Below are 23,508 nucleotides of genomic sequence, written 5' to 3'. Positions count from 1 at the left end.
GCTGACCACCTGAGCATTCGCATTTCAGTAGTTTCTAGTTACCTAGAGAAGATGTTTTACATTTATTTATATTTTATCATACGCATAATTTTATATTACAACAAAGAGCCCTCACTGAATTTTCCCGTGCCGATGGCACATTTTTCAATACGTTTTTACAAAACTATTTTTTTAAATATACTAAATATTTTTCAAATGGAGAAAAAACCTTCAGTTGTTACCTAAAAAGATCTGTTGCATAGTAAAAAGTTCAAAGTTTATTGATATTTATTTTTAATTCATTGTATTATATTTTTAAACTTTAAAAACGTTCTCCTGAAAAATCCAGTTTTTTTTTATTTATGACGTTCTTGAAAGGAGTGAGCGATATGTATATTCTTCTCCTCATTACTAAGAGTTGTGACCCCTGTCGAGGCAATGACTCTTCTCCAGCTATCAACCACCGATATATAATACTTATCGGTAGTGTAATGGTAAAGGGTATATTTGTATATTTGTATATATATAAGGGTATATCTGAGTATATATAAAAAGTATATCTGTCAAATTTTTCATTTTCTATGTTTGTTCCTCAAAATGTCTAAAATAGTGTTTTCCATAATCTGGCAAAAGGATATAGCTGTTGTTGCAACCCTTATTTAGTTTTATTAAGATACGTACATATGCCATCCGAACAAAATATTTAATTTCACATGTTTGTTTTTGCTCTCCTGTAAAATTTGGTCTTAGACAGAAATACCCCTTTGCCTTTACACTACCGATATATACCTTAATACTTACGCTATTTGATATATTTGTCCCCAGAAACGTTTTACTTGTCGCTCCGCGGAGTACGAGTACGGCACGATGCGCTGCGCGCTGAGCGAGGCCGACAGGCGCACCGGCGGCGGCACGGGCGCCGCGCCGCGCCTGGCCGACTCGCCCGGCACGGACTACTTCGAGAACCTCTGTTTGCGCGCCGGCCAGGCGTGCAAGGACAATCGAGGCTTTGCGCAGCCGCGCCTCGGCGTCGCGGAGGACAAGGTGGCCCAGTATGCGGGACTTCACTATTACGTGGACAAGGAACTGCAGGTGAGAGAGACTTCTTCTGCATCTTAGTCCTCATTACTTAATGTTCTGGAAGCAATGACTTCTCCAGTTATCCCTTGACTGCGCTGCACGTAGCGCTCCAACCACCGGGGTGGTAGTACGCAGTGTTGCACTATTCAGTGGACAACGAACTGCAGGTAAGAGACACTTTCCATCCGTCTTAGTCCTCATTACTGAACTGAGCTTCATTACAAGCCGGACTGTTGACGGTTGTCAGCAGACGTTCCGTTCCGCTAGAAGAGGGTTGGGCATTTTGTGTACTTTTTTTTTCCCCTCACATTTTTTTTGCACCCTGCTTATATATGCAAGGTCATGTTACGGGTACGGGATTCTTGCACTTTTGCTTAAGTGCTTTCGGGTATGCATTATTTGGGAGAGAAAAAAGGAGGTTAGAGCAGCGTTCAGCCGCTTCACTCCACTGCATTGAGCTCCGTAAGTATTATCCGGCTCCGACGTTTATCCTCCTTCATTGTAGTTTTTCATCTCCACAACTATACTTTCCAGGTAGTCCCAAGTACAACTTGGTGACGACTCCGCTTCTTAGCATCTCCTGCGGATTCAGGGAGATGTTGTGAGCTAACATAACTAAAGGGTTGTGATCATTGTGGAAGCAGTGACTCGTCTCCAGTTATCCCTTGATTACGCTGCACCAGTTACAGTGCAGCAGTAGGCACCGAGGTTCCTATTGCTGTACTGTAACTTGATCGGTCCATCGTGTGGTGATCTTCCTCTGTTCATATAACACTTCTTCTAGACAATACAGTGGCCTATGCACCATTGCGAGTGAGTAAGGTTTAAGGAGGAGTATTTTTACCCTGTATCGTGGGTGGGTGTATGATTTCCAATTGACAGTCATGATTGATAGCATGTCGAAAATCGCATCGCAATCATACTTTGCCATTGATTTTTTTTTAAATTATTGTTCAAGCAATCGATCTTTTGCTGAGTATGTCATATCAGGTCCTTCTTGGTCTAATATCGCTTGAGACTAAGTGTCCATGTCTGGGGCAGCTCTGAACAGAATCTCAACTGTTCTGATCCTCGTCCAATCTGGTTTATTCTGGAGCTAGGAGATTTGCCTTCCGTCTACGCTTTATCAACCCTATACGTAAATATTTGAAACCCTCTTTATAAGTTTTTTGATTTGCCATTTTTCTTTTTCTTTATGTGTCATGTCATCACTTAAGAGCTCTAAATAATGCCCTTTTCTGGGCCCATAGATGTTCATTATATCATTTAAGAATTTGGCAATAATTGTTTGTAGTTTAACTATAGATTTAAGTTTTGTACTGACATTTCTTGGTGGAACTGCTTTTTATAGAATAAAATAACAACTAAGTATGTAGTTTTTTCCACATGAATTTTATTTGACCAGCAACCTGGTTTTGTCGTAACCGATATCATAGTATCTCCTGCCATATTCTCTGGGATTCCTTGAATGATAAATATATGGCAGTCATTCCTGTATCTTTGAATATTTTTCTTCAAGTTAGAGTCGTATACATTTCTCTATCTCGATGTGTTTGTTTTCTTGGCAGGTCACCTCCGAGTCCGCCTGTCGCTTGGCTTGTGAGATAGAAACTGAGTTCCTGTGCAGATCGTTCCTCTTCTTGGGCGCCGCAGCTTCTCCTGCCTTCCAATACAACTGCAGGCTGTTCCATCTGGACCACAGGTCCCTGCCCGATGGACCTTCTACTTACCTGAACGCCGAAAGACCGCTCATCGACGATGGGGATATCACAGGGAACTACTTTGAGAACTTCTGCGAAAGTAAGTGACTTGTTGTTTTATGTCTATTTAAAATATTATTCTGTTACATTATGCTACATTTGGTCAATACTTCTACATGGAGTTGAATCGACCTTCAAGATTAGTACAATGAACTGGCTAGAGGCATTCGAAATGTGACTACATCGTAAAATTCTACGCATTCCATGGACCGATAGAGTCAGCAACGTGAATCTCTACATGAGAGAGTACGGCTATTATCCTTGGCTCAACCCGACCCAGTTTCTCCAGGGTATGCTTGGCTACAATAGTTTAGGGAATAGAAGGAACGTGTCTTTGATTACGCATTTTTATCGATTATTGCGCGGTATGATCGATAATCTTGAAATCATCCGGAACATTGGTCTGTATGTTCCCGATAGTTACCTAAGACAGCGTCGGCATAGATTGTTTCACATTCCTATATACAGGACCAACCTGCCGATGGTTATGTAGGAAGAGCTACCGCCATGTTGAACAATATCACATTGGATATTGATCTGTTCCACGTGTCCGAATCCGGGATTCTTCTACGCATTTAAGTCTTCTTGCTTCTTTTGATATATACGTCTTGAATATTGTTTGTTATGGATACATTAATTTTTGTTGTTGAATAAATTGAAATTGAATTGAAAATTGAAATTGAATGTACTCCAAAGAGCAAGAGCGAAGAGACAGTTGCTAACTGGTATCAAAGTCTGAAAGGTGTCCTATCTGGGGCATGTGCTGAGAGGAGATAAGAACGAGCTATTGCACCTAATAGAGGGTCGACAAGGTGTGGGCAGAAGACAGATCTGGCTTCGGAATATATGAGATTGGACGGGGATCAGAAGCGTCGAGGCGCCGTTTGGAGTTGCCCAAGAAGAGGACAATTATTCTCAAGTGATAGTCGACGTCGGGCTACGATTAATACGTCGCTTTATGTGCGAGGTCGCGACATTATCTATGATTGATTTAAGTAAACTTTATATAGCAGATACCATTTTAAATGTATGCAAGATCCTTACCGAATCATTTAACATAACTTTTTTTTTTTTAATTAACACCCTTATAATTTGACAGGTTATTTTATTCGCAACATTTTGGATGTGTCTAAATCTTTCTTCACAAATCAGGGTTATTTTATCCACGTAGGAGTTATTTTTATATTTTTACATCTCAACATAGATGAAGAAGAATATGGACGTCTGGTATTTACAGGGATTATGCTGGTTTAATACTCTATGTTGATAGGTCAACATAAAACATGAATCATACTCGGAGTAACGCTGATTAGTGAACAAGGATTTGAACACACTCAAAATGTTGTATATATATATATATATATATATATATATATATATATATATATATATATATATATATATATATATATACATATATATATACATATATATATATATATATATATATATATATATATATATATATATATATATATATATATATATATATATATATATATATATATATATATATACATATATATATATACATATATATATATATATATATATATATATATATATATATATATATATATATATATATATATATATATATGTATATATATATATATATAAACTAAACTGTAAAAGTAATCCATCCGTTCATTCACAGTAACTGTAAAATCACATAGTTACTTTTGCTAGTGTTTTTTTAAACTTTACTGTGATACATATGAATACAAGTTATTAAATAAGATGAGATGCATAAACCACACCAATAAAAAAAAACAACTTTTGGGAAGCAGTTTTTTGCTTATAAATAATTAATGAATGCAAGTCGAGAACTTTTTGAACGCCCCGCCATTATGTTCGAGATTCATAAACTCCTCTTATAACAAGTTTCTCATCCTTAGTGCAGCGCCCGAGGGGCGTCCAAATGGTTGGCTTCCTGCCAATTAACTGATATTTCGATAATTAAACCACGCAGCTTTATAATTTATGAATTCACATCGACGTGAGAATGTATTGGATATTATACTATACAAAGTAGGTAGTTATTACGTTTTGATTTCAGTATGAAGTCTAATGTATGGGAGTGAAGTATGGAGTTGGCGAAAGAAGGATTTTTAGATGGGAATTGTTTTTATTATTTACCTTACTTTTTATGTACAAGGTTTATATATCATAACGTGGATTTTGTTCCTTCTTATCAAGATTTGTCACATAGCTCATTCATTTTTTTCGTCTTGTCATATTTTCTAAATAAAATAAATTATAATAAAAACCCTTATCCTCACCCCAATGGTGCATAGGGCACTGCGTCATATAAATGCAGTGTTATCTTGATCGTTTTACACATGAAGGAAAGGTGATCAGCCCTCCGCTTCAGGTACCAGTCCAGGGTAGTATTGAATAAATATTACAGTGAAAAAATCACTCATATTTATTTTACCCCCCCTGGGAATCGAACCCGGGACCTCCAGAACGGTAGCCGAGCGTGCTGACCATTACACTACAGAGACGGACACACTAAATCTGATAGATTGCCCTATTGCCTCATCAATTTTTGTCAACTGACCTAATACAGTTGGAAATAGGAGCAGAGGATGACCAAAGAAAACTTGGCGTGATCAAGTATTTTGAATTTTTAGTACTTGGGAGTGGTAATATCAAGAGTCGGAATAATCAGCGTGTATATACGAGGAGTTGAATGAATGTGGAAGTGATGAAGAATGTTTTCAAAGAATGAGAAGTGTGGGGTTCTCTCCTCTCTGCCTACGTCTATGGGGAAGCGAGGTGATGGTGGTTAGTTAGTTAAATAGTGAAAGAAGGAAAAAATGCAAGGCTGAAATAAGCATTATCGATAAAATTAAGAAAAGTGTGTTGGGATCGTTTAGATGTGTAGAACGATTGAGTGAGATAGGTGTAAAAAGAAGCAGAGGAAGACTGAAGAAAAATTGGCATGATCAAGTATTTTAAAAACTAAAACGTGGTATGTATGCGGAATGCTCAGCGGGTATGTATGAGGAGATGCATGAATGTGGAATTGGCGAATAATTTTTTTTCAAAGACTGAGTGTGTAGTGTTCTGTTATCACTGCCTACCCCTGTGGGGAAGCAACGTGATTGTGAATCAATTAAGTACCTTTATAAAATAAATTAACTTTGTTTTCACCACTTTTTTTATTAATACAATTAAACCTACCGGATTCAACAAGAACCTTGTCATCATCAGGGTTTATTTTAATTCAAAAACATTAAAAGCATTAAAATACTCTCATTAAAAACTTCCACTCACTCTGTAAAAATCCTAAATGTTATGTTTTTGTTGACAGCAAGGTTCTTGTTGAAACCGGTAGGTTAAATTGTATTAGTAAAAAAGTGAAACCCTGGACTGATACCTGAAGCGGAGGGCTGATCACCTTTCCTTCATGTGTTAACGATCAAGATAACACTACGTTTATATGACACAGTGCCCTATGCACCATTGGGGTGCGGATAAGGGTTTTATTATTATTTATTATGAATAAAAAAGTGGTTAAAACAAAGTTAATTAATTTGATAAAGTTTTTAAAATGTGCCACAAAATATCTGCGGAAACCATTCAAGCAAAAATAAAAATAAAAATACCTACTTAAAAAAAGTAATTGCCGAATACACTGCATATAGTTCATCAATGTACGAAGCCATATTGTATTGTGTGTTAATTGAATCGATTTTTTTACAAGAATAATTATAACTCGCCATTGAAATGAATGAAAAATCGTAGTTACTTATTGAAATTAATAATCGGTTTTACCATTTTTTTTGGTTATTTTGTATTGAATGCCGAGAGGGGTCACTGCTCCAACCTTAAGAGGTTATAAGTAACATGTTTTTTGCGTTTTCATCCTTCTTTTGCCAACTCCATGCTTAATTTTTACTCATTTGGGTTGAAACTTCACTTCGAATTTACACCACGACTGTGCACTACGGCATGACAACTAGACTACGGAGGCATATACTAATGATTGACTCCAGCTGTACTGTTTTTAAAATAATCAAACCCTTACCCGCACCCCAATGGTGCATAGGGCACTGCATCATATATAAACGCAGTTTTATCTTGATCGTTAACACATGAAGGAAAGGTGATCAGCCCTCCGCTTCAGGTACCAGTCCAGGGTGATATTGAATTAATATTTGAGTGAAAAAATCACCTATATTTATTTGATCCCCCCCCCTGGGAATCAAACCCGGGACCTCCGGAACGGTAGCCGAACGTGCTGGCCATTACACTACGGAGGCGGACAAATAAGTAAATAATGTATATTTTAAAATAAATATCATAATATCACTAATAATAAATATGCGAATATTTCATATTTCTTACAAGAATGCTTCAATTGCTCTTTCAGCTATTTGCAGCCAAAGGGACGAATGATTAGTTTCCAAGAGATGTTTTTATTTTTATATAATGTCAGTTTTAGGATGGTATACGCTAATTATAATAAACTTTAAACAAGAAAAACCTTAGAAAAATTCAACATTAAAATATGAGAAGAGTAATGAAATCGTCTGCCTCCGTAGTGTAATGGTCAGCACGTTCGGTTACCATTCTGGAGGTCACGGGTTCGATTCCCAGGGGGGGGGGTGTCAAATAAATATATGTGATTTTTTTCACTGTAATATTTATTCAATATTACTATGGACTTGTACCTGAAGCGGGGGGCTGATCACCTTTCCTTCATGAGTTAATGATCAAGATAACACTTTGTTTATATGATGCAGTGCCCTATGCACCATTGGGGTCTGAATGAAAAAAAATAAAAAGAATAAATAATTCAGACAGTAATTTAAGCCAGGTCGTATACCCTGTAAATATTCAGAATCCATTCCTCATCTCAATACACCCATTCATCTATGTTGATGTTATAATTAAATTACTTTATAAAAAATCTATTAAAAACGAATAAATATAGTTATTAAAGCGTTGGAACACCTTGAAAGTCACTCATCTCCATAAATCATTCCATCTGACAAGTCCCAACTGGGAGTCATCATTAAATTACGTTTTTTTCTTTATTTACAAAGTTAATGGAGGAGTCTTTGTAACAAATTTTAAACAAGTTAATGGTCAAATCTTTGTAACAAACTGTAACCACACATTCACGATTTGCTTCAGACGTAATTACTTTTCAATTACGACTCGATCTACTTCTAAAAGATTGTTACATTGTACTATTTTTGCTCTTGCTTTAAACTTCTAACCTTTTCAACTCGACCTAAAGTTTAGTTATATGTTTTATCTGCCTTCGTAGTGTAATGATTACCGCATTTGGCCACTATGTTGAAGATCCTGGGTTCTATTCCCAGGGGGGTTCAAATGAATAAAAAAAATATTTTATTTATTGTTTCGGCATTAATTTTGTGGTAAGACATGTTACAATGATTCAAGAAAACACTTCGTTTTTTACCACTTGAGTTTTATTATAGACTACATGTTTCAGAAGTTAAACTTCCATCATTCAGGTCTGTATAATAACTGTTATAATAACTATTATAATAACTATTATAATAACTATTATTAATAGTTATTATACGGACCTGAATGATGGAAGTTTAACTTCTGAAACATGTAGTCTATAATAAAACTCAAGTGGTAAAAAACAAGTGTTTTCTTTAATCATTGTAATAAAAAAAATCATTTAATTTTGTTAACATAGTAACAATATTTTTTTAAATAATTCAATTTATTTTAAGATATTTTCACTTTACTATCTTTAAAATTAATAACGTAGTTCTCTCTAATAAAGAGACTAAGCTTTTGTGCTTGGAGAGGGACATAGACTTATTTTTTATTGTTAATGTTTGTTGCAAATATAATTTATTTTTGTTCGTATTTTTTACTGGCACAAAGTATATAAATTGATCACTTAAACCAGCCTATGACGGTCGTCATCCCCGTAAATTCCCAGACTTCCATATTCTTCTTCATCTTTGATGAGATGTCAAAAATACTACTAAATTGTATTTTTTCGGTATTTGTGAACTAGACAGCTGCAGTATACAAACATATTGATAAAACGTGCACAAATATGTATCAACACTTGACGCGTATCATCTTTCCCACTTAACAGAAAAAAATCAAGGTCCAAATAAAGATTCCCATCACTCAATTTTTTTATTTTATTTAAAAAAGTTATTCATTTACAAAATTGGATAATTACTTTTACGCCACTCTAAATCTGTATACTGCAGCTGTCTAGTTCACAAATGTCAAATTTGATGTATGGAAGTGAAACATGGAGTTGGCTAAAGAAGGATGAAATTAGACTGAATGCGGTAGAAATGCGATCTGTCAGAAGAATGTGCGACAAAACGATGTAAGATAGATGTGCGAATAGTGAAATAAGGAAGGAATGCAAAGCTGAGACAAGACAAATTAAGAAAGGTGTGTTGAGATGGTTTGGATATGTAGAACGAATGAGTGAGGAAAGAACGGTAAAACAAATTTATCAGGAGATTGTAATTGGAAAAAGGAGCAGAGAAAGACCGAGAAAAACATGGCACGATCAGGTATGCCAAATACTTGAAAGTGGTCAGGTTAGGAGTCGTAACAATCGGCGGGTATGTATGAGGAGATGCATGAACGTGGAAGAGCCGAAGAATGTTTGCAAAGATAGAGTGGTGTGGCGTTCTCTGCCTACCCCTGCGGGGAAGTGGCATGATGGTTAGTAAGTTAGTTATTATGGTAGACTGGGTTTGGATCCAGGAACTCTGACTCAAAAGTCCGCGACACTAACCACGGGACCACAACCCGACTCTGGTTATAGACATTTTTGACATTGGTTTTAGATTTTCGACGTATACTTAAAAAGCTGACATAATACAAATTGAGGGTCGTCCGGAAAGTTTGCCTGTCGCTGTAAATATAGTTTAATTTGATCGCTTCCATTGTGTAAAGTTCACGGACCTTGTTCAGCCCAATTTATTGCGGAATCTCAGCGGATTCTTCATGCAGTTTAAAAACCAGGTCCGTGCGAAATCGTTTTACTTAAAACCGAGCAGATGTCTTTTGGTGTCGTAAAATTATGCACAGGAAGTCGGAGTAAATTGTTTGCGCACGTTATCAATTATTTGTTGCCAGGTGAGCTTAAAATATGTACGCTAAATGTGGGAGTCTCGCGAAGAATATGATAAAAAATATACGACTAAATGCAGTGCAAAAACGTGTGTTTTTGCCTAGAATTTTCACTCATGAATTGCATGAAATCATAGTAACTTTAAACATAAAGAGTAAATCCACTCACAAGTAGGCATAGCCTATGAAACTTAAAAAGACTGACCAGTCTGATGATGTCGGTAACGACGAAACCCGGTCGCTGGTCAAATAAAAATAAAGTGGAAAAGCTAAAAATACTGGTTTTAATCCAATAATTTATTAAAAATGCAATTCCATCACGAAGTGTCAGTGGATAATATAAATCTATTAAAAAGTTGAAGCCTGAGTAGGGATATGATAAGCGGTGTTGCATAAGCCGTAGCTAGATTTCAGAGTCACTTGGACGTTAGGTAATTTTAAAAAAAGCAGTGCAAAAACTGGTTAAATTCGTTACAGTAACATTATTTTTTGGTCCGTATCCGCACCCAATGGTGCATAGGGCACTGCATCGGTTAGATTTCATGTAATATTTATATTGTTTGTTAATGTCCGACCCAAACGTTTGAATCTATTATTGTGTATTGATTATATTCTGCGCAAGCAGACGAATCCATTAATTGTCATATTAATATGCTACGCAAATATCCTAATCTATTAATAATGTCATTTTGATATTCTACGCAAATATATGAATCTATTAATAATGTTATTCTAATATTCTGCTCAAATATACGAATCTATTAATTATGTCATATTATCATTCTGCGCAAACATCCGAAGCTATTAATTACGTCATATTGATATTCTGCGCATACATGTGAATCTCTTATTATGTCATATTACTATTCTGCGCAAACAGGTGAATCTATTAATAATGTCATTTTAATATTCTGCGCTAGCATCCGAATACATTAATTATGTCATATTGATATGTCCGCCTCCGTAGTGTAATGGTCAGCACGCTCGGCTACCGTTCTGGAGGTCCCGGGTTCGATTCCCAAGGGGGGTAAAATAAATATAAGTGATTTATTCACTGTAATATTTATTCAATACTACCATGGACTGGTACCTGAAGCGGAGGGCTGATCACCTTTCCTTCATGTGTAAACGATCAAGACAACACTGCGTTTATATGACACAGTGCCCTATGCATCATTGGGGTGCGGATAAGGGTTTTATTATTATATATTGATATACTGCGCAAATATCCAAATCTATTAATTATGGCATATTAATTAACACAAACATCTGAAGCTTTTAATGGTGTCATATTAACATTCTACGCAAACAGATGAATCTATTATTAAATCATATTAAAATTCTGCACAAATATACGAATCTATTGATTGTGTTATATAAATATTCTGCGCAAACATTTGAATCTATTAAATATGTCATATTAATGTTCAACGCGAACATCCGAATCCATTATTAGGTCATATTTAAATTCTGTGCAAACAGGTAAATCTATTATTATATATTTTTTCTTTATTTTAAATTCTTTTGCATTATGCAACATAATGGATATAAATACAAATACAAAACATATAAATAAAATATTAATTCAAAAAAGATCCCACAAAGGCATGGCCTGTGTGTGGGTATGCATTATATTTAGGTCCATAGAAAAGGGCACTGGCAAGAATACAATAAGACATTGTAAGAAGTAGAACCAGAATAAAACTGTTTTTATAAAATACAAAAAATACAAAGTACTTGACTAACAGAAAACAAAAATTAAATTAAATACTTAAGTAAACAGTAAAAAGTTAGTAAGCACGTACTACATGAGTGATACGTCTACAAGAAAAAGGAGCTTAAATCTGTCTCTTCAATAAACAATTCAAGCAAAATTTTAAATCGAAACAAATTTAGGTATATGATATTAATATTCTGCGCAAACAGCTCAATCTATTAATTATGTTTTATTGTACAAAGCATGCAAGTTAGCAAGCATGTACTACATGAGTGATACGTCTACAAGAAAAGAAGCTTAAATCTGTATCTTCAATAAACAATTCAAGCAAAATTTTAAATCGAAACAAATTTAGGTATATCATATTAGTATTCTGCGCAAACAGCTGAATCTATTAATTATGTATTATTAATATTCTACCCAAACAGCCGAATCCACGAACCTCCAGGCAGAACCCATGAACTTGATTTTACGGGTGGGTGAATTTTCAAATTAAACCGGTGTAAAAAATGTTCACACCTCTCATCTCATTGTTCAAGTAACTTATCATTAAGCACTAAATAACTGTACTAAATTAATTAGTGTTTTAATCTCTAGATCTGGATCGAACAATGAGCCGTAGAAATACACGGAGTGCTTGTAATCTTTTTATTTTATAAGTGTATTCATATATCTATTGTATAGTACCATGTACATTGATACAAGCCATCTTGTTTGTGTCCGAAAGAGCTTTATATATTATTGTATGTGGACGTTCTCACCGCAACAGACATTAATAGGAAGGTACCAGAGCAGGATAAAAATATAGAGTTGTTATTAGTATAAGTTACAAAAAAATAGAAAGTTGTTTTAAGTATAAGTTACAAAAAATAGAGAATTATTATAAGTATAAGTTACAAAAAATATACAGTTGTTATAATTATAAGTTACAAAAAAATATAGAGTTGTTATAAGTATAAGTTACAAAAAAATATAGAGTTATTATAAGTATAAGTTACAAAAAAATATATATAGTTATTATAAGTATAAGTTACAAAAAATAGAGAATTATTATAAGTATAAGTTACAAAAAATATAGAGTTGTTATAAGTATAATTTACAAAAAAATAGAGAGTTGTTGTAAGTATAAGTTACAAATAAATATAGAGTTGTTTTAAGTATAAGTTACAAAAAAATATAAAGAGTTGTTATAAGAACATATAAGACAAGAACATTCAGATACATAAAATAACAAAAAATTATGATCTACATTACAAAAAATACATGAATAGTTACATGAATAAAAAATTAAGAATTACATGAATAAAAAATTACAAGTAGCTGACAGAAAACTATTGCGCAATGCTTGTTTATAGGCAGATAGGGAGGAAAAAATGTCTGCAGCTTCGCTATGAGTGTTAACAAGATTTTGGATTTGGTTAGGTAGAAAATTTTTGGTAATTGGAGGAATGAGTGGGAGTTATAATTTTTAGTTTTTTTATTATTTAGTCTGTATATGTTCAAAGTGTTCGTTTAGTTTCTTTTTTAGAGTGCTTGTTTCTTTTGAATTTCGTCTTACATTATATATAATGTAAAAATAATTGCATAGACTATAGTCTATATAAGTGTTTTATTGTTTTTTATTTGAATCATTTTTCTATAACAGTTTTTTCTATGTAACACCTCATTAGCTCTCCTTCAGCGTAGTGAGAATAATCGTCCAAAATCAATTCCTATGCCTTGTATTCGATTGTAATTCTCATTTCATACTCAAAGCGAATTGACCAGTAATTGAATTGCGTAGAGTGGCCGACATTGATGCATTCTCGGATAAGCATTATTAATTTAAAGCATTTTATTGAGTGTTGATGATGAATCGGAACTTCTAAGTATGGCTTTGTTCGGTATTGCCCATGTGAGGGGCCAATGACTCCTGAATCGCACACAAACGCCTTTAATTAAAATTTGATTAGAAATACAAATGGCATCTTGGTTTTCTATACCGTCTGAACTACAGTGTGACGCAAAATTAATCACCTTATCGGAAAATATTATATTTTTATGGAATGGCGTCGTAGGTCAATCATATTTGACATTTCGCTCACTCCTTTCAACAAACGTATTTCATATATCAAAAAACTAGATTTTTCAGGAGATCGTTTTTAAAGTTTAAAAATACAATAAAATGTATTAAAAATAAATAGCCACTTATTGAACTTTTTAATGTGCAACAGATTTTTTAGGTAAAACCTGAAGGTTTTTTCTCCATTCAAAAAATATTTAGTATATAAAAAAAAATAATTAATCAATGATTTTTTTTAAATGCAAAAACTACACTTTCTGCCCTTTAGCATTAAATATTAAGTTAAAAATATGCCGCTTTTGCTGGGATATAGTACATTTTATGGACTATTCCGAAAACATGCACAACTGAAAATTGACGATTTTTGATATATGACGTTGTTGCAAGGAGTGAGCGAAATGTCAAATATGACGAACGTACGACGCTTTTTGCAAAAATTACAACATGTTCCGATAGCGTGATTTATTTTTTGCCACCCTGTACAACTAAACTAAAGTAATCTTGATCAGAAATGGAGAAACTTTTTTTTCACAATATAATATGATTACAAGTACAAAAGTATTTTACTCTATAAATGTAACAAAAAAAACTCCATAAAGGCATGGCCTGTGTGTGGGTATACATTTAATTTTAGTTATAATAAAGGGTACTGAAAAGAATACAATATGTATCAAAAACATAAATAAATTAAAAGTTTTGATTTTGAAAAACCAAATTTCTTATTATTCTTCTTGGTATAGGCGTTGTGGCCTGTTTTTAAGAGAGATTAGCCTCCTGCAATGTCGATTCCCAGCTGTCAATCCATCCCCTTGGTAGTCTGCCCGGGAGTCGTTTAAACCGTGAAAGAGGAGAAGATTGTTTGCAAATACAGATCGGTGTGGCATTCTATTTTCTGTGACTATCCCTGTGGGAAAACGGGGTGATGGTTAGTTAGTTAGTTTATATGTAAAAGTACTAAAAGTAGTAATCTCAGAACACAGTATATAAAGTGATCATGTAAACCAGCCAATGATAGGTTTTTAACTACATAATGTATATGCTTAGACTTCCATATTCCCACATAAAAGACTTCTAATTTTTTAGAGTACAGCAAAAATCTCGATGTAAATAGCTCCCAAGTTGAGCAAATACAGCATTTGTGAGCAAAAATTTGTATTATTGAAGAATATTACGAAGAATAATTAATGAAGTTTATATATTTGTAGAAGAATATGGAAGTCTGGACATTTACGGGGCTAACATAGGCTATAATTCTATAAACTTTATAAAATTAAACAACTTTGTTTTAACCACTTTTTAAAAATTATTAGTAGGTACACTTTAACCTACCGGTTTCGACAAGAACCTTGTCATCCTCAGGGTTCATTAAATTCTAAAACAATAAAAACATTGAAATACTCGTAATTAATTACATTCCCTTACCAAAAACTAAATCCTTAATGTTAATAGTAAAAAAAGTGGTTAAAACAAAATTGTTTTATTTTATAAAGTTCATAAAATGTGCCACAAAGTATCTGCGAGAAACATTCAAGAAAATATAATTGTATAATTCGAGATAATCCAGACACACTCAAAATATTGGTAACAAAAGTTTAGTAACACGTAAAATACAGTTTAAACGTCTAATTTATTTTTGCATAGCAGAACACACAACATAATATAAACACAAACCGATTGAGTAGCAATTAACGATCTTATCGCAAAATCTAAGGCCATCGTGCTTTGATGACCTGAGCTTTTAAGTTGCACGTTATCAGACAATTTTAACGATTCATCAGATGTGTAAACCATATCTTATTAACGAATATCTTAACTGTTCTGGAAACGAATGGCCGAAGAAGTTCGAAGCTCCCAAAATAACTAAGGCTATAATACCAATGGTAGTCAAGCCTCGGCTCGCATGACGCATGCCCCTCTTTGGCGCAGGAGTGCCCTCAAATGTGGGCGTCAGACCCAAATGTGGCAAAGTTCACCTCAATCTTCCTTTGCTACTACTGCCAACTACATTCACCTCATAAATTTGTTCTACTCTTGTATCTTCACTCATTCGATTCACATGTCTAAACCATCTCAACACACCTTCCTTAATTTTATCGATGATGATTATCTCAACCTTGCCTTACTTTCTTTTATCACCATTGGAACATCTACCATACATGGTTTCGCCGCACTGAAAGATTGCATTCCGACTGAATTCAGTCTACATTCATCCTTCTTTTGCCTCCACGCTTTACTTCCATACATTTGGGTTAGAACCAGGACTTAGCTTTCGCTTTGACTTAATATTATTTCATTATTTATAAAACTGTTCATTAACTTAATATATTCTTTTAAAATTGAACCCACTCTTCCACAATTTGATACCTATTTCTAATAATGAGCCGCTTAGGCTCATACAAATAGTATGAAATAGAAATATTTGTCTTAATCATAAAAACACAAATATTTCTCTTTAATATAATAATTTATATATATATATATATATATATATATATATATATATATATATATATATATATATATATATATATATATATATATATATATATATATTATATTTATATTTATTTATATATATATATATATATATACATATATATATATATATATATATATATATATATATATATATATATATATATATATATATATATATATACATATATATATATATATATATATATATATATATATATATATATATATATATATATATATATATATGTATATATATACATATATCTATATATTATTGAAAGGTAATGAGTTATAAACAATATATAAAAATATATATCAATACATATTTTAAAAACCAAATAAAAATCCAATACATTTTCTTTTATAAAAATGGACATGATTCAACGACCGTCTTTATGCGTTTCCGGAAGCCAACTGAGTTTTTTATTAATGCGTGTTTGGCCCTAAAACTAACCTCTATCGTTGTACTGTGGATACGTGGCTCTATTGGCAAGAGAGTTTGGCTACCGCTGGACCATTTAATAAGAGGAACGAATTGGTAATATTGGAAGATGGAAGGAATATAGATGATTAGTCGAACATCTACCTTAGGAATGAAGTGTTGCATAGTGTCCAATATCAGGAGTTTAGAAATGATGAGGAGGTCGTTCGTGGCTTGATATCAGACAAGAGTAAAGAAAACCAATTTACATAATAATATTTGATCAATGTGACTGGGAGAACATAACGAGAACCGCTTAGAAAGACTTGGTACTTGAACAGTGAAAGCATTAGTAAAATTTAGACAAAGATCCAAATTTGGTGTTTGATCATTATCATTATGTCAATGCATCGAAACATGTGTCACAATACACTTCAATAAATAGCAGTATTGAAAAAGCAAAAGTTAAATATGAAGGACATTTTTTTTAATTATAAAAATGAAACACTCGTATAAGACCACTTATGAGTTTATTTTATATATATTTATTAGAAATATTATGTGTTTTACTGCCATAAAAGAAAAAAATTGTTTGCATTTTCACCTATTAAAGAAAACATCGAAACCAGTCGAGTTTACATTAAATACATACAAGAATTATCACTTTTTTTTTTGGTGTATATGTATATATATATATATATATATATATATATATATATATATATATATATATATATATATATATATATATATATATATATATATATATATATATATGTGTATATATATATGTATATATATATGTATATATATATATATATATATATATATATATATATATATATATATATATATATATATATATATATATATATATTTATATATATATATATATATATATATATATATATATATATATATATATATATATATATATATATATATATATATATATATTATATTTATATATATATATATATAATATATATATATATATATATATATATATATATATATATATATATATATATATATATATATATATATATATATATATATATATATATATATATATATATATATATATTTATATTTATCATGTTTTTTCACAAACTTAATACCAAATCCTACATTTTCATCGTAAGATGACGATAGTATTTATATTTGCGATTATTCAATATACATCTCACTCAATTTCAATTTTAATTTATTCAACAAAAAATTAATATGTACATAACAAACAATATTCAAGGCGTGTATATTAAAAGTAAGCAAGAAAACTTAAAGGTGTAGAAGAATCCCGCTTTGGAAGACTCCTACGGACACATGGAACAGATCAATATCCAATGTGATATTGTTCAACATAGCGGTAGCTCTTCCTACAGGTATAACCATCGGCAGGTTGGTCCTGTGTATAGTAATGTGAAACAATCTATGTCGACGCTGTCTTAGGTAACTATCGGGAACATACAGACCAATGTTCCGGATAATTTCAGGATTATCGATCATACCGCGCAACAATACGACCCAACTTCCTTATTACGAGCTCTGTCTACACTTATAGGGTTAAAATTCGCCCGTGTGTCCCCATCACAACCAGGAAATCTTTCACCAGTTGTTAGACGACAATTGCCAGGTTAAAAAAACAACTGTGCATATTCTATCCGATGGAATCCAGCCATGGGACTGAGCGATCCACAACCGCCCGTGCCTAAAGACGTCGTGACGTACCGGAGTCACGACCCACAGCTAAATTGCCTCTGCTGCAAAATAGCTGTTCAGATCAAACTCGAGAGACGCAAGGCTATCAAGAAGTATTCTAAATGACTTGCAGCTTTTTGTACTTACGATTCAAATAGAAAACTTTTTTAAACTTTCAGCGTGTCACGTAGCGTCTCGCTTGGAGCAGTTGCAATGAAAATTATGTAAAATAAATATTCACCATTTTAATTTAAGTTTTAATTAGTGTAATATACACTATTTTAATTCAAGTTTACTTAGTAAATACCACTTTAAATAGTGGTATTTACTAAGTGAAACTTAAATTATAAGTGGATAGATTTTACCACAAAGTGACTGCCGAATCAATTAATGAAATTTAGTATTTACTGTCTGCCTCCGTAGGGTAATGGTCACCACGCTCGACTACGGTACAGGAGGTCCAGGGTTTGATTCTCAAGGCGGGGTCAAATAAGTATAAGTGATTTTTCACTCTAATATTTATTCTATATTACCCTGAACTGGTACCTGGAGCGAAGGGTTGATCACCTTTCTTTCATATGTTTACGATCTAAATAACGCTGCATTTATATAACACAGTGCCCTATGCACCATCAAAGGTCTAGATAAAGGTTTGAAGAAACATTCACAATTGTTGGTGTGTCCATATACTTGTTCACAAATCTGGATTATCTCCAATGAGGAGTTATTTCTTACATTATTTTTGACATCTTAACATAGATGAAGAAGAATGTAGAAGTCTGGGCATTTACGGGCCTTACGACCGTCATAGGCTGGTTTAGGTGATGACTTTATGATACAAAATTTTTTGAGATCTACCCAAGCTCCTTTGCCTAACCGTCAAAATATTTTGAATTTTGTTAATTAGATAGTGTTTTAGTATTATTAACCAGTCTTGATAAAGAAGCGGTTAGTTTCGAAACCGGTAGACATTAAAATTAAGTTATAATAAAATATTTATAGTGATTTTAAAACAATGTTACATTTGAATTATTAAATAGAAAATCATCAAATTCGTGTATTTGGGTAGTATGTTTTCTAGGAATGGAAAGATTGATAAAGACATAGAAAGGAGAGTGAATGCTGGGAACAAAGTGAATGGTGCACTGAAATCAGTTAAAGCAAGTAAAAACCTATCAGCGGAAGCTAAACTGGCAGTGCACAACGGAGTCCTGGTTCCAACTCTAATGTATGGAAGTGAAACATGGAGTTGGCAAAAGAAGGATGAAAGTAGACTGAATGCAGTCGAAATGCGATCTCTCAGAAGAATGTGCGACAAAACGATGTATGATAGATGTGCGAATAGTGAAATAAGGAAGGAATGCAAAGCTGAGATAAGCATTATCGATAAAATTACGAAAGGTGTGTTGAGATGGTTTGGACATGTAGAACGAATGAGTGAGGAAAGAACGGTAAAACAAATTTATGAAGCGAATGTTAGTGGGAAAAGAAGCAGAGGAAGACCGAGAAAAACATGGCACGATCAGGTATGCCAAATACTTGAAAGTGGTCAGGTTAGGAGTCGTAACAATCGGCGGGTATGTATGAGGAGATGAATGAACGTGGAAGAGGCGAAGAATGTTTGCTAGGACAGAGTGGTGTGGCGCTCTATTCTCTCTGCCTACCCCTGCGGGGAAGCGGCGTGATGGTTAGTTAGTTAGTTAAATAGAAAATCACAAAATTAGTGCTTCAAATATAAATTTTACATAATGAGTGGTCTCAGCTCTTCGTTAGATCCACTCTGGCTATATTTCCGTCATCTTATTTGATCTGGGCTTTTAAATTAGGCTGTAAATCCCAACATAGCCGTTTGTATATCACCGTTATGGCTGTTCACCATGTAAAACTCATTAATTATGGTGCACATTCATTCCTATAAAGCTCAACGGTGCTTCAACTTCGTAATCATGTTTGCTTTACAATTCTCCACCTGAGTGCAGAACTATTTTATGCAATAAATAATAAGTATTGGTATTTTAAAAAGCATTGACTAAAAATAAACTATTTAAAAACTAAATTAATAATAAAATAAATTATGTCACTCGTAAGCATAATAATAAATCCCTTACCGCACCCCAATGGTGCATAGGGCACTGCTTCATATAAACGCAGTGTTGTCTCGATCGATACACATGAAGGAAAGGTGATCAGCCCTCCACTTCAGGTACCAGTCCAGCGTAATATTGAATAAATATTAGAGTGAAAAAATCACTTATATTTATTAAACCCTCCTGGGAATCGAACCCGGGTCCTCCAGAACGGTAGGCGAGCATGCTGACAATTACACTACGGAGGCGGACAGAAGCATAAACAATAAACAATTTGTGTAAGTCCCTCTCCAAACACAAGAGCGAAGTCTCTTTTTTGGAGAGGCACAGCGAAACAAATTTTAAGATGGTCAAAAGTAGAAACGTCTAATTAAATTATAAAAAACTTACAACTTCTTCTTCTCCATCAAACCCTTATCCACACCCCAATGGTGCATAGTCCACTGCATCATAAAAACGCAGTGTTATCTTGATCGTTAACACATGAAGGAAAGGTGATAACACAGCCCTCTGCTTCAGGTACCAGTCCAGGGTAAAATAGAAAAAATATTATAATGAAAAAATCACTTATATTTACTTGACGCCACCCTGGGAATCGAACCCGGGACCTCCAGTAAGGTAGTCAAGCGTGACTGTTATACTACGCAGGCGGACAACCTTAATTTAGATGAAGAATAATATAAAAGTCTGGGTTTAAACAAGCCTTACGACATTTCATGTTTGGTTAAGTGATCACTTTACATACATTTGACATTCACCATTCTGCCTATTATTACAACCACAATACTTAAATTTTGGAAATCATAGATATATGATACATCTCATGACTTTCTTTGATTGAGTTCACAACAGCTATCTTCGGTTGGATTTAGAAAGCTTTCATTTATCAGAGACTTTTATCAATGCAAAAACGGTTTTTTAAGAAAAAAATCATATACGTATGCTTATCGCTCACTCCTTTCAACAACGTCATATATCAAAAATCGTAAATTTTCACTTGTGCATGTTTTTGGAATGCCCAGAAAATGTACTATATCCCAGCAAAAGCGGCATATTTTTAACTTAATATTTACCCGCTACAGGCAGAAAGTATTGTTTTTGCATTTTGAAGAAAAGGTATTGTTTAATTATTTTTTTAAATATACTAAATATTTTTCAAATGGAGAAAAAACCTACAGGTTTTACCTAAAAAGATCTGTTGCACAGTAAAAAGTTCAATAAGTGGCTTCATATTTATTGTTAATACATTTCACTATATCTTTAAAAACGATCTCCTTAAAAATCAAGTTTTTTTTTAATATTTGACGTTGTTGAAAGGAGTGAGCGGTATGCACGGAAGCTGTAAATTTCCATACAAATTTAACGTCTTATCGATCGACTTTAACTTAATTTTACGACTCGAATCCGTTCGCTAAATGAAGTATGAAACATGTAAAAATTACCGGATGAAACGATAAACAGCGTTCGTTAAAAATAACTGCTTAAAAAACCGATTTAAATTATTTCGTAATTGATATTAAACTCCCCAGACACGAATTGACCGGATTCATATTTAATGTATAATATATTCGACGTAAATTCCAAGCTGAGTCGGTGGACGAACCTTTAATTTCAACCATCGGGTCATCAAACTACATATGTACCGCCTTGTTAAAGCGTTTCAGATGCATCAAAATAACTCAAACTTACTCTATAATATTGCCTCTTTGCATTAAAACTACAATTTCCAAAAATATTTGAAACTGAGTACGCGGAAACGTTTGGTATCACCAGTATTCTTCTCTGCAAATATTTCCAGATGAGCATAGTTCAATAAACGCTCGCTTTGTTTAAAAAAAAATTAGTACATATTTAATATAATAATTTCATTATTTTTTTTTAAATTCAACACTTGAATATACCACTTACTGAGTTTTATTTATAAATACGACTAGTTTCGAAAACTTCCAGATGTTTTCATGTTCTGGTAAAAATTAAAACAATTTTTAATATTTACCAGAAGATGTAAATATCTGTAAGTTTTCGAAACTAGTCGTATATTTAAATAAAACTCAGTAAGTGGTATATTCAAGTGTTTAATTTTTTTTAAATAATTAAATGTCATTCCACAAAGTTAATGCTGAATCAATAAATAATATAGTAATTTCGTAATTGTACTGAAAGAAAGAAATATTTTATAAAATGTTATTGTTTTACTACAAAAAAAAATTTTCTCCAAATTGATCGTTTTACATGAATTAAATATTCATGTTCAAACTAAATCGTAAAAATTATGCACAATTTCATGTAGAAAAGTATTAAAACTCAAAACGACTATTTTCTGACCCACGTTTCGGCTACTATATAACAAAATTAATATATAATTTTATTTTAATTAAAGTTTTACCTAGTAAATACCACTATTTCTTAAAATATACTGTGACACGTGTTTCGATGCATTCCGCATCATTTTCAAACACCTTATGTGTAGCTAATTCTAAATTTTAGAGTTGGGTCCTTGGGACGTTGAAGGTTGAAGAGGGGTAGTAGCTGTTTCTTATTTTTATTTATTAATTTTATTTTTTATTTTTTATTTCCTATCAGTGGGAACATAGACAAAAGGGGGAGGCTTTAGTCATTGTCGTATTATTAATTATGGGTTTATTGTCATTTATATATCATGAATGTTGCAGTTTATGGCTTTTTGTATGAATTATTTTTAGAATTTCTACGTTATTGTGGTCACATTTGTGATCATTATCTATTAAATGGTTATTATCAATTATATCACTCTTCTCAAATTTTTGGAACTCCTATATTGATCAATCTCATGACACAGTACATATGACACTCTCCTTTTCATTCATAGTTTACATTGTGTAATACCACTTTTGTAAACACTTATTCGTGACTACCGGTTTCGGAAAATCATTCCATCATCAGGTCATCATCATTCCGTCATCTTTTGTATGACGGAATGATGATGACCTAATAAAATAAAGAGAGAAAGAAGATAAATGAATCACAATGGGAATACTTTTAAAAGTGGACTCAAAGTTAAATTTATTTGTTTTTTTTTTAGTTGATTATTTATTAAGAGGTTGAATGATTTTCCGAAACCGGTAGTCACAAATAAG

The 23,508-nt window shown here is 32.9% G+C and overlaps 1 protein-coding gene across 1 annotated transcript in view; it reads left to right on the top strand.

The window, feature by feature from the left end:
• Nucleotides 1-23,508, top strand: part of tyn (trynity) — an 82,310-nt gene that overhangs the window by 41,632 nt on the left and 17,170 nt on the right. The window contains exons 6-7 of the mRNA XM_088263727.1: nucleotides 805-1,071; nucleotides 2,628-2,859. Of these exons, the coding sequence (XP_088119853.1) occupies nucleotides 805-1,071; nucleotides 2,628-2,859 (499 nt within the window). The remainder of the gene's footprint in view (nucleotides 1-804; nucleotides 1,072-2,627; nucleotides 2,860-23,508) is intronic.

The sequence above is a fragment of the Brachycentrus maculatus genome, unplaced genomic scaffold (genome assembly GCF_059751285.1).
Source record: "Brachycentrus maculatus isolate JH-2025_06_01 unplaced genomic scaffold, ASM5975128v1 h1tg000202l, whole genome shotgun sequence".
Lineage (NCBI taxonomy): Eukaryota > Metazoa > Arthropoda > Insecta > Trichoptera > Brachycentridae > Brachycentrus > Brachycentrus maculatus.
Note: the sequence above shows the minus strand (reverse complement) of the source record. Positions and strands in the feature narration are given on the sequence as shown.